This window comes from Anser brachyrhynchus, assembly GCF_964034855.1.
Source record: "Anser brachyrhynchus genome assembly, chromosome: 1".
Taxonomy (NCBI): Eukaryota; Metazoa; Chordata; class Aves; order Anseriformes; family Anatidae; genus Anser; species Anser brachyrhynchus.
In genome coordinates, this window is record NC_137694.1 from 115,346,663 (window position 1) to 115,359,314 (window position 12,652).

Consider the following 12,652-nt stretch of genomic DNA (forward strand, 5'->3'; position numbering starts at 1 on the left):
TTGTGAGGCCCCACTTGGAGTGCTGCCTCCAGGTCCGGGGCCCCCAGCACAAGAAGGATCTTGACCTGTTAGAGTGAGTCTAGAGGAGGGCTACAAAGATGCTCAGAGGGCTGGAGCACCTCTCCTGTGAAGACAGACTGAGAGTGCTGTGGGATGTTCAGCCTGGAGAAGGCTCCGGGGACATATCATTACTGCCTTTCAATACTTAAAGGGGTCTTATAAAAAAGATGGAGAAGGATACTTTACTTGGGTACATAATGATAGAACAAGGGGGAGTGGTCTTAAACCGAAAGAGGACACTTAGACTAGATGTTAGGAGGAAATTCTTTACTGTGAGGGTGGTGAGGCACTGGCACAGGTTGCCCAGAGAAGCTGTGGATGCCCCATCCCTGGAGGTGTTCAAGGCCGGGTTGGATGAGGCCCTGGGCAACCTGATTCAGTGGGTGGTGTCCATGCCCATGGCAGGGGGGGTGGAGTTAGATGATCTTTAAGTTCCCTTCCAACCCAAGCCACTATATGATATAATGATATAATACATACTTTGTACGTAAGCTGTCTCAATTCTGCTGGGAATGTTGCAGCTTTTTGTTTTGTTTTGTTTTTAATTGTCTCAATATATTTAAAAATAAAAAGAAGTTCCAGGACCCAGTTTAGAATAAGCACTCAAAGTAAATACAGTTTTGTGTTACATGACATTAACCAGACTTTTCCTTAATATCTGGTAAAAGGCTAAAACTGTAAGAATTACTTTTGGATTTAACTGCAGAAACAAAGATCATTATGGAATAATGATGTACCATAAAAACAGACTCATCAAAGCTTATGAAAGAGTTGGCTGTCAGCTAAAGGTAGGAATTTAAGCTGAAAAATATTTTAACATCATTAGAAATAATTCTCACTCAAATGCTGATTTTTTTAAGAGTACAGATAGAAACTAGTATATTGATGTAACTTTTTAAATTTTAATATAATTTTTAATTAAATAATAAAAATTTTAATTTTTTACTTTGCACGGCCATTAAAAATTGCATTAAATTGTATGCAGTTGTTTTTAGCCAGGGGAGGTGTTTTGTCAAGAGGGTTGTGGGGGGGGGGGGGGGGGGGTGGAGGGTGGTGGTGGTTTCTTGGAGACAGGTGATAAGCAGAAAGTTTTTTACTTGTTGTGTATATAAGTTTTGATTACCTTTGACAAAGTCTTATGGTTTTAGCATGGAATTTGGTATGCTTTTTTTTCTCCTGATAGATCTTAATCTCTTTCAGGCAAATAACATGGGTGTTGGTGTAGTTGGAATTATTGAGTGCAACTTCCTAAAACCAACTCATAACAAACAAGATTTTGATTACACAAATGAATACAGGTAACTATGTATTTTATATAAACTTTTTATTGAATACTGTCATTCACTGTGAGGTGCTTGACCATAAAAGGTTTCTTAACCTTCTTAATAAGAATAAATGATTATGTTCCACCATTAAACTGCATGACTGTTCCAAACGGTAGGGGTAGGGTGTTTACATCTATGCTGGTCATGCTGCATTCATTGTGCAGTCAGTGAAATCAAGGGTATGTATGATACATGCCATTTTAAAGTGCGTGCCTTTAAAGTGTGCCTTCAAAAGTGGTTGGATGCAACTCTGCCCTTTGCTGGTTGTAGGATGAGCCCAGAATCACTAGCTTCAGGCTACTTGTGTAGTAGATGACTAAAACTGTGAGGTATGAATCCCATATTATTAACTCTTTATGACGATTTCTTAGACAGTTCTCTGGACATTTTTCAGCTGTTCTTTTCAATTTCTTTCCTAAGCGTGGATTTGAATGTCCTGAGGTCCTTGTCTACCTGACAGAGAGAGCATTTAAAATAGAAGATACCCCAAAGGCAGCTGTGATCTGGAATGTAGCTTCATTCCTGTTGTTATTTCTGGCTCAGGGTTGCCACTTCTCACATCTGCACCCATCCCATCAGTCAGTATCTAGTGTGGTATTTCTTACAGTTGCTCTGTGAACTTGATTGGAAATCTAGTTTGATTTGAAAGAAAAAATAAAAATCAGAAATGTTTTTAATCCAGGCGAATTTCCTAGCGTGTTTACACTGCTTTGCTGTGACTTGGTTGTTCTGGCATTATGGAAGGTATGGAGGGAAGGAAGGGGGATGGAGGGGGCGAGTTATTGAAGCAGAAAAGCTGTCCAGGGAAAATGTTCTAGATGCAAACCTTGTGAGTTTTTCTACTCTAATTTCTTTCCTTTCGTGATGACAAAGCTATTTTCTGTTTTCTGTGCTGCTTTGTATTAGGGGATATGAGGAGCAACCACCTCCTCCAGCAGCCCTGTCCCAGGCCTCCCTCCTGCCCAGCCTGGGGACCTAGGCTCTCTGCACAAGCTGCCACTCTCCCATTGGCGGGCTGAACTGGTAGGGAAGCTGAGCACGTATCCCAGAGATACAGACAGACAAAACGCTGACGTGGCTGGTTACACACACTTCTACAGGCAAGATGCTGCCTTCAATAGCACCTGCATACAGGACTCACGAAAAACATGTACATAGACAGCCAAGTACCCTCCTGTCTCCTCAACTTGTAGAGATTGAAGGTCCCTAGTGAGGGCACGCCCATGACACTTTATATTCACAAGCAGACACAAATTCACAGATCCCTTGAGCATTTTCACAGCCCCTCTGACCAAATCCCAGGCCGCCTTATCCACCCTACATGCCTACTGCTTGCTAGTTGGTCTAGCGCAGCGCTCACTGGCAAACAGGCAGCATTTGCATGCTTGTCCCACAGACACACCATGTTCACAAGTGCCCCTGAATGTACCAGCATAGACCCTTGCTCACTTGATACCCTGGCCTGGATCTCGGGCTTCCTACTCACTGCCAAATCCAGCTTGAAGTTTGCTGGTGAATACACATGCATATCCCCATGCACACCAAGTCTGAGGAAGGTACAGACATTTACCTCCCTCCACACACCCCCAACAGCTGGCACCAGGCACTTGGGCTGTGACCTGCAGTCCTGCTCCAGCATCTGGCACGGAGCCCCACACTCTCACTGGTTCCACACTAGCTGCTTTTTTTGACAGATGCTGTTCCCGCCCCAGTAACTGGACATTGAAGACCCCAACACTCACTCCAGTAACTAACTCTGCAGGCCAGGGGTGACCACACACCCAGTCTGACTTGAGTAGCTGGCACCAGATCCATTCACAGTGGTGCCCCCTGTGCTGGCATTTTGTTCCCGAAGTCTGTAGGACCCTCCTGTGACCCAAGGAACTGTGGCCCCTCCAACTACTGAGGACCCTCGCTTACTCCAGCAGCCAACACTGCAGGCTGAGGTGCCCACACCCCAAGTCTTATTCCAGCAGCTGGCACCAATTTCCACTTGCATGTGTAGATCTCACCAGCATCTGGCATTTAGTCCTTGTAGGGCACATACACGATGCAGACAGAATGCAACAAAGAGATAGTTAAGATTTAATAAGGGGATAGGAAATACTTTAAGCATCAGGCGCAGGGATCTGTCAGCCAAGCATGCTGATAGTCCCTGTTTTATGCGCAATCTGCACTCTTTTTATACCTCTTTCTGTTTAACTCCCCCATTTTTGCTCCCTCTTCCCCTGCACGTTGCCTCATCAGTTGGCATAGTTCCACTGACCTCCCTCCAACTACCTGGGCCTTCAGGTTTGCATCCTTATCGGTTTCTTGATAAGCCTGTCAATTAGTGTAATTGTCCAGGTTTGTTTCTGGTTGTTTCTGTTAATACTAGTTGGTCGGGTTTTATGGTTCTCTGTGTTTATCTTCTTCCTTTTCCTCATCCTCCCAACTGAAAAAATAAACATTCTCACACTCCACAGGTCTTTAACAATTAGTGTGACTGACCAGGTTTGTTCTTATCACTGCCTCCCTTATCATGTGTCAGTCAGGTCTGTCTCTGTACTTGTTTATGGCTCCTTTGACCAGACCAGACATGCTTAAAGGAGCAGATTTCCCTTCTACCTATCCTAACGCTTGGTTTTAATGTGGACTTAATTTGGGGGTATTGGCTTGCAAACATAGGTGGGGGTGGACTTTTTGGTAGGAGAAGTCATTAGCTTTTTCAAGCTGTATGTTTTGCCCTTCAGCCAGTTGTTGGTGTTCCTCTGACAAGGACAGCTTAACTGTCCATGGAGCTTTTCCCGATTTGCTGATTTATATGCAGCTCTGCTTAGAAAGGTAACCCAGAAACCTCATCAGAGTGCTGTCACAAACTAAGCTGTTAATTGTAGTTCAGACTTCCCCTGCTATAGCTCCTGGTCATTCCTGCTGTTGAAACAGCAGCTTTTAGTGGAGAAGGAGCAAGCCTGATAGTTGGGAAGATGACTGTTGCAGCCACTACAGTTAATCTGCCTATATTTTTAAGTAGTACTCACAGCACGGTTTGCACTCTTCTTTGCAGTGATACTGCCAGCTTTAAGCAGTCCCTGTGTCTGCCACTATTATACTAAAAGAGCTATTAATGAGAACACATGTTAAAGCAGACTAGGGAATCATTCTAACAATAACATAGCTCTTGTGCTCATTTTTAAGTACAACTGTTCCCTGAACCATTTCCTTTGTGGTTGCACTAACAGTTCCTTTGGCAGAGGATATGCCACAGGATAGTCATTTGTGTTAACCAAATTTTACACTACATTCCCACAGGCTGGCACAGTGAGCATTGAACGTTTTACTTGTTTTTTGTTGGCTTTTTTTTTTTTGTACTTGTAATATGGACATAGAGGTACTTAAAGATCTTTGTGTAAAGGTCTTTCTACAAAGATTGCTGGTACAGGTTTTCAGAAGCAGCCCAGAACAGAAATGAAAAACAGATGCTGTAATTTCACGATCAATGTAAGCTGACTTGTCTCTCTCCCCTCACCAAAAGAGACACGATTCAGTCTAAGCATTGCTGCTCATTTCTGCCCTTGTGCTACTTCCTTTTTCTGGCACCAGAATTCATGACTTGGGTTTGGAGGTTATCCAGATGGAAACTTTCTAGGCCAGACTAGGTCACTGCCTAGACATTTGTGTTAGTTCAAAGCATGGGGTTGTGTAGGTATTGGAATAAGATGGGAGGGGAGGGACTGGCTCACAGGCTCTGGTTTTCCAGTCACTTAACTCTGACATAAATCAGCATGCTGATAATAGGCGGTCTTACCCTTACCTCACCTGTGGGACTTGTTCCTCTTCTACGCCACTCCTTGCTGTGTGCCAGCTCTAACAGTTGTGCCACTGCATGGTAAGTCCTGATCAGGAAACTAATCCAGCTAAAAATGAATATAGGGGAAAACTGGCCTGCTTCTTTTAGCAGCATATAGAGTATATACTACACTAATGTGAATATATGTTTACAGTCTCAGTGTAGTATTGCTGTAGGTCAGTTTAGAGTGGTCATGAACCTATAGAGACACACAGCCAGATACCCGCCTCAGTACCGGGTTGACAGAGGCAGCTTTGTACCATGATTCTTCTAGGATTGAAGCTTAGCTGATGATTTGGCTTCAGGGTTTGCACTGTACATGCACAGTGCTTCTGAATCAAGGACTCTCTGTTTCAGTTTAAAACTGTCTTTGTGTCCCAAGTAAAATTTCTTGTGATTTCCTAGCTGACAAACATGGCTTCACACAATTCTGAACTTCTAGGGTTTGCTAAAAGCAAAAAGCTCACTGTTGCGCAAATGGAAATATTCATGTGCTCATATGCTTATTATTTCAGCGTAGTTTTAAAAATGTTATTTCTGTTCTAAAATTTTATTATTTAAGGTGTTTTTTAAAAAACTTTTGGTTTTAGACTCACAATAGCGGCTCTAGGAGAAAAGCTTAATGATTACTGGAATGAAATGAAAGCAAAGAAAAATGAAGAATATCCATTAGCTTTGCCAGTTGAGGAGATCCAGTGAGTATCACTTTTTATTTAAAACAACTTTATATACTATTATTACTACATTATGCTCAATCATGAAAATAACCTTTTATTGTGAAAGTTCTGGTTTTTTTTCATTACAGAAAGCAGCCTGATCAGACATGGGTACAATGTGATGCATGTCTGAAGTGGCGGAAGCTTCCAGATGGAATAGAGCACTTGCCAGAAAAGTGGTACTGCTCACTGAACCCTGATCCACAATTCCGGTAAAATTTGATTTAGATAAATACCAAACTATTGCTTTTACCTTTTATTATATCACCTAATGTAAGTATGTATGTTAAGCTCTTTTTGTTGGCCTTTTTTCTCTTAACTCAGGGATTGTAATGTGCCAGAAGAACCAGAAGATGATGACTTAATACATCCCACATATGAGAAAACTTATAAGAAAAAGTGAGTACTAGAGAATTTCTTGTGTGTCCACGCTAGAAAAATAATGTGAAAGCTAAACACTGTTTTCTTTCACCTATGATATGATTGCAACCCTTCTGGGAATATATCCATCAGAAGATAGCGCCCTACAATCAAGACCTGATCATAGTAATGACTAGCTGAATAGCATTTCTCTTTTCTCCAATGTTAGCATGTTGACAGGACCTTCAAATTTCTCTCTTTGACTAATGCTTGCTTTCCATCTTAAGTAAAAAATAGAAAAGTCATAGCAGAAGAGGTCCCTCTCATTTAATAACTAGTGAGGTGAATAGTGCAAGAAGCTGGTGTTCACTACAGTTCTCAGAGGGGTGGCGTTCCATAGTAGTAAGCAGTATGAGGATAGTTTGGGATGTTAGAGAGAAACAGTCCCTTTTATCTGTTAGGAGCCCTTGTCTAGGTAAACTGTTTTCAAGGCCCACGTTGAAGCAGCTGACTACCTCAATGCATTTATTTAAGAATGAGAGGATTCTTAGCTAAGGTATATGGAAAAAAAAAAAAAAAAGACTTGAGCATTTTAATGAATTTCTGGTTTGCATTCTAGAAGGCTTTTTTTAATTGTTTTAAACATTTTTTTTAAAATCTTGATCTGAGGGAGAACTTGTTTGAAGTTAAGCTAAATTTAAACTACAATAGTTTCTAAGTTCATGCAGAAAATTTTCATTCAGTAAAGTAGAATGTGTTTGTTAGAAATGTACCTAGCCAAATAAGGTGTATTGTGTTTAGTCTTAGATGTAAGTTGATTTGGTTTCACAATGAATTAACACTTTGAATCTAAGCTTTTTATTTTTTCCTTGCTCCTGTGCAGAGACAGGGAAAAACTGAAGAAACGGCTGGACTACTGCCACCAGGTAACTCTCCTGAAGTCAATAGGAAACTGACGCTGGTAATGGGGTTATCCTTGCTGGCAACAATACTCTGCAGTTTGATCCAGTAGGCCAGGCTTTGATTTAGGTTGCCTTAACTCGTGGTCAGATGATTGGATCAACAGCCTGTTTTGTTTTGTTGGTTGTATAGGCTATATTCACTCTTAGTAAACCAAAAATCCCCCATCTTTGCTGTCCAATGATAGCAAATACAGCATTGAGTTCTATGCAGTACTGAACAAAGGGTTTGAAGGGGTCAAAGCTGCCTCACGAAATAGTACTAGAAAAGATGTCAGTCATGGATAGCTATTTTTATGACATGATATCTGATTGTTGAAAATGGATTTGTTGTAGAGGGAAATGTGATGAGATAAAAACAAAGGTTTTATTGAAAAAAATGTTGGGGGGGCTGGGGTAAGTGTAGAATTTGTAGTAGCTGTATTTTTGAAAGCTTGTGTTGCAAGGAGGAACTCATATTCAAATGGAATGCAGATGCAAATCAAAATGATTTAGTAATGGGAGTGTGCAGATAGGAAATTTGATTCTGAATTATAAAGTGAGATTTAGGTTGTTCTCTAACTGTTAACCTCAGATCACTCAATTTCTGGAGATTTTGCATGTGTTATTTTAATCCATCTACTTCATTGTATTCATTTTCCTGCAGTTAATTTTATCCAAGTAGAAAAGTAATTTCTAAAAGTAAAATGGTTTGTTCATTTTGGACAAACTGAATTAATTATGAGCAACTTAACAGAAACATCTATCCCATATTTTGTGTATGATGGTCAGACTTCAGACCCAGCTACAAAGCTGCTTGGAAAAATCTCTTCCCCAGGATTCTACATCGTACTTTAAAATAGCTATTTCTATTTCTGTTCTTCTATAGAAAGACTTGTAAGATCAGAAAGATTTATTGTCAGAAAGCAGCTGTGCACGGGGAGGACTGTGCAGCTGGAGTCCTCTGAGAAATCCAGCAGAAATTTGTAGTTAAGATATAAAAAAAAAAAAACCTTGCTGCTTTCTAATATTTCTATGTTTAAGACATGCACTAAAAAGTAAAATTAAAACCAGCATTGGAGAGACACAAAGGAAACAGTAGTTGATACAGATCAGTAGAGTTTAGTTGTGGGTTTTTTTGTTTGTTTGTTCTTTGCGTATGTGATTATTAAGCTGAGAAAACTGAGGTTTTAAAAAAAAAATTTTTTTTTTAAAAAGAAAACTGAGGAGTCTAGTCCACCTTTCTTATTGCAAACTACTGAGCCAGGGTCAAGGAGATTGCTATATGGAGATACATATTGCAATATATATATTGCTTCTGTATCCTTGCAGTACACAGAAGAAATGTCTGTCATAATTCTAAGTGTTTTCAGATAGTTAATAGAACTACTTAAACCTATTCTGAAGAATCTACTAATATCTCTTTCTATTCTTAACTAACATTATCTTATAGATCAATAATGAAATGTTTTTAAAAACACCTGTTTCTTCAAGTAAAGACTTTAAAACGTTCTCAGCTGTGAGTGGAAAGGAAGCTGTTCCAAGAGCACTTTTACCAGAAACATCAAATGCTTCTGTCAAAAGACCTCTGCTAGTTTCAAACAGATCAGTATCTTCACCTCATTCTGATTCTGACAACAGGTTAGTGAACCTATACAAAAAAGATTCCTATTTATCCCTAATAATTTTTTTAATGAAAGTGATGGTGTTGGGTACAGACCCATCTTCGGGTCATAGCTGCCAAAGTTTGTATGTCACTTCTGGTACTATAGGAAGAACCGTGTTAATTAAAGATACCTAGAAACCTTGTGAAGAAGAAAAAGGAAAGCAGCAAAAAAACACTGTACTGGCAAGGAAAATTGCTTAGTGATTTGTCTCTCTTTAGGAAAAGGCTGTATTGCGTTAAGCTCACTCTACAGTGTGTTTTACTTAACCTCTGTTACAGGTCTTCTCTATCCCTAAATGTTGAGTCTGTCTCAAAATAATGTATGAAAGTAATAACCTAGTGTGAATATCAGCCATTGTTCTTACAGGAAAGGTATTTATTGTGACTACTGACTTAAGATGTGCTGCAGGGAGACATCTCTTTCTTTGAGTAGCAGTTTTGAATTGTGCTTATCGAAACACTAAACATAGTTTAAAACAAATGACTTTTGCAGTATTTGAACAATACAATAATCGATTTAATATTTTCTTCCTCAGTCTGAAACGGAAGACACCTGGCTGTGTCACACCTGTGTCTTTAAAAACACCTCGATTAAGTGAAAGAACATTCAGCAACCATGATGATGACGATGATGTCATTATTTTAGAGGAGAGCAGCACTCCAAAGCCTTCAGCAGATTCTGATGTTCCAGTGGTAAAAACTGAATGTATTAATGTGGACCAGGAGGAGAAGCAGATAGAAAACAGTGATGTCGGAGAACCTTGCAGCGCGAGTGCTTCAGATTCAAAAAGCGAACAGTTGACCTCTGCAACACAGACGGATGTCCCAAATTTAGTGGTTAAAAAGGAAGAGATGGAAGATGAGACTGAAATTCCAATTCCCAGTGCAGAAGTGGAAATTAAGCAGCACAATGCGAATAATCTTTCTGAGACATCTGCAGATCTTGGAAATGAACTGAGAAATCAGCTGCAATTAGTAAACAAAGAAAAAGAAATGTACCAAAACAAATGTGAGGTATTAACCAAGCAAGTAGAAACACTGGAACAGAGGATACTAGAAATGAATAATAAGTATGTGAAAAAAGAAATGTGCCATCAGTCAACTGAGACAATTTCTTCATTTGCAGAAGAAAACATTCATGAAAGAAGTTTGGCAGAAGTAAGCGTGCTGTATGAACAGGCCTTAGAAGAAATAGCAAAACTAAAAGAACAATGCAGTACTCTGCAGAACTTAAAGACTGAATGCAGCAAGTGTGCTGACGGTGAAAGTAAGAGTGAGGTCGACGAAATTGCTGTGCAGCTGGATGATGTTTTCAGGCAACTGGACAAATGCAGCATTGAGAGAGACAGTTACAAAAATGAGGTATGTTTGTTAAAACGGTGATATGCTTCAAAATGACAATTAAAGACATAAATTTCTGTCTTCCTGAAGGCATGTTTCATAGCAGTTCTAGTACCTAACATGTTGTTTAGTTAAATCCAGTCTATTAACTAATCAAGCCACCTAAAAGGGGCTAACTTAGGCTAGAATCTTATGGTTTTTTTGCTTCCATTGATAGAAAAAAGCAAACCTGAGAGTCTGACAAAGTAGGTTTAGAGTGCGGTGTGTTCAGCTGGCTGCTCAAAAGCAGTTTGTCTAATTTGCCATATCATGACATTTCCCTGAAAAGTTAATTAAAAGCAGTCAACAAATAGTTTGTTTTGGTTATATTTATTTTAACCACCACAAATTGATGTGATGTATAAAGTTGTTTATTTTGATTTACTTGCCAGATTGAAATGCTACAAGTGGAAAAAAATAAAATTGCCTGTCAATGTGAAGAACTCAAAGGAGAAATCGCACAGTTAAAAGCTTCAATTCCGCAAGCGGTAGCACGAGCAAATGATTCTACAACCAGTAATGTAGAAGAGACTGTAAATTTTTCTGATGGAGAAAGGTATCAATTTTGTTCTTTTTAGACTATATCAAACAAGATTTTGGCTGGCTGATTGTATCTGAAAGACCTTGATTGAAGGTCATGTCTGATAATCATATAATAAAACTTGGTGCTTGGAATTCTTTTCTACTGCCTTTTGTGACTCCCAGCTCAGTAACATTCATGCTTCATGTCTTCATCGGGTATTTTTTTTTTAATGATCTAGGTATTTGTTTGAGCAGCATTGACCATTGCACAATATAATTCCCTACTGACACTTCTTTAAATATTGAAAATGTTGTAAGATAATTTCTAGACACAATTTACAGAACAAGGGGAGGGAGAAAGAAGGCAAGAAAGAGGGTGATTATTAGCATGTGCTGTATAGATGAACTTTGCTTTTGCATGCTATTTTTCTTTCTTGAATCTGCTGTACCCTGCTGGAAAGAGTTTGTTTTCAGTTTTGGAACTGATTTGTTCTCCCATATAGCAACTTGCTGCAGAGCAGTCCTGTGGAACTAGGTCATGTCCAGGGTATATCTTTGCACTAAACAAGAGTTTATGCTTTCAAGTCGAGATTTTGCTGCTCTCCGTTAGTAGAAATAAACACACAAAAGAAGCACATGTACAAGGTGGAAGGAAGGATGATTAGTCCAGCAGGAATATAGACACACTGCCTGAGCATGTCAGATGGAATTGAAAGCCAGAGCTCAGTTGGAGTTAAAACTAGTAAGGTCTGTGAAGGACAAGCAAGAAGGGCTTCCGTAAGCACAGCTGCAGCAACAGGAAAACAGAAAACTATGGGCCTGCTGCTCTGTGGGGCAGAGGCCTTGTGGACAAAGGATGTGAGGTACCTGAGACACATTACTGAGGTACTCAGTACCTCCTTTACCTTCGTTTTCACTGGTGAGGTCTGTCCTCTGGCCCCCAAGGTCCATGAGCCTAATTGTTAATTGAAGCATTGCCTGGAATAAAAGGTGACTGAATTATGGGACCACTTCAGCAAATTCAACATACGCAACCAAGTCTGTGGAACCAGGTGACAGGCATCAGTGGGAGCTGATCAACTGATGGAGTTGGCCTTGTGATGACATCTCCAGAAGTTTGTGGCAGTCAATTAAGCTTCCCGATGCCTGGAAAAAGGCAGTTGTCATACCTGTATTCAGGACAGGCAAGTAAGAGGATCTGAACTACAAACTGGTCAGTGGAACCTCAGTCCCCAGGAAGACCGTGGTGCAAATCTGCCTGGATGCCACATGCAGCCTCACAATAGTCAAGGTGATTAGAAACAGCCAGTGTGGATTGACTGAGGGCAAACAGTGCCTCTCCAGTCTGATTACCTCTTACAATGAGATGACTGGCTCTATAGATAAGGGGAAAATGGGCCTTCAATTTAGGAAAGCTTTCCATGTGGGCTGCCATAATTTTATAACCAAAATTTGTGAGTTATGATTTGGATAGGTAGACTGGGAGGTGGGTTGTAAAACTAGCCAGTCTGATAAGTTTGGGGATCAATATCAAGGCCAACTGTTGTTAATGCCTTCATTAATGGCCTAGATGACAGCAAAATGAATTTGGTAGATTCTCAGTGACACCAGATCGGAGGGGGACCACTGATACGGTGGAAGGTAGGGATGTTGTTGAGGGACCTCAACAAGTTGGAGAAATGGGCTGCAAGATGCCTCACAGAAATTCAACAGAGCAGCAGTGACGTTTTTCAGATGCACGGGGAACAACCCATGCAGTTGAACAAGCTGGAGGCTCCTCCTGGGCCGGTGGTGGGGATTAGAAGTTTGAATGTGAGTCAACAGTGCGCTCTTGTGGTGGGAGGGCCCGGTGCCTG

The 12,652-nt window shown here is 40.3% G+C and overlaps 1 protein-coding gene across 1 annotated transcript in view; it reads left to right on the plus strand.

Moving 5' to 3' along the window:
• The window catches only part of MORC3 (MORC family CW-type zinc finger 3), a 30,091-nt gene that overhangs the window by 13,666 nt on the left and 3,773 nt on the right, over positions 1-12,652 (plus strand). The window contains exons 8-16 of the mRNA XM_080556218.1: positions 729-848; positions 1,261-1,358; positions 5,805-5,909; positions 6,020-6,142; positions 6,255-6,329; positions 7,174-7,216; positions 8,682-8,869; positions 9,431-10,256; positions 10,667-10,830. Of these exons, the coding sequence (XP_080412344.1) occupies positions 729-848; positions 1,261-1,358; positions 5,805-5,909; positions 6,020-6,142; positions 6,255-6,329; positions 7,174-7,216; positions 8,682-8,869; positions 9,431-10,256; positions 10,667-10,830 (1,742 nt within the window). The remainder of the gene's footprint in view (positions 1-728; positions 849-1,260; positions 1,359-5,804; positions 5,910-6,019; positions 6,143-6,254; positions 6,330-7,173; positions 7,217-8,681; positions 8,870-9,430; positions 10,257-10,666; positions 10,831-12,652) is intronic.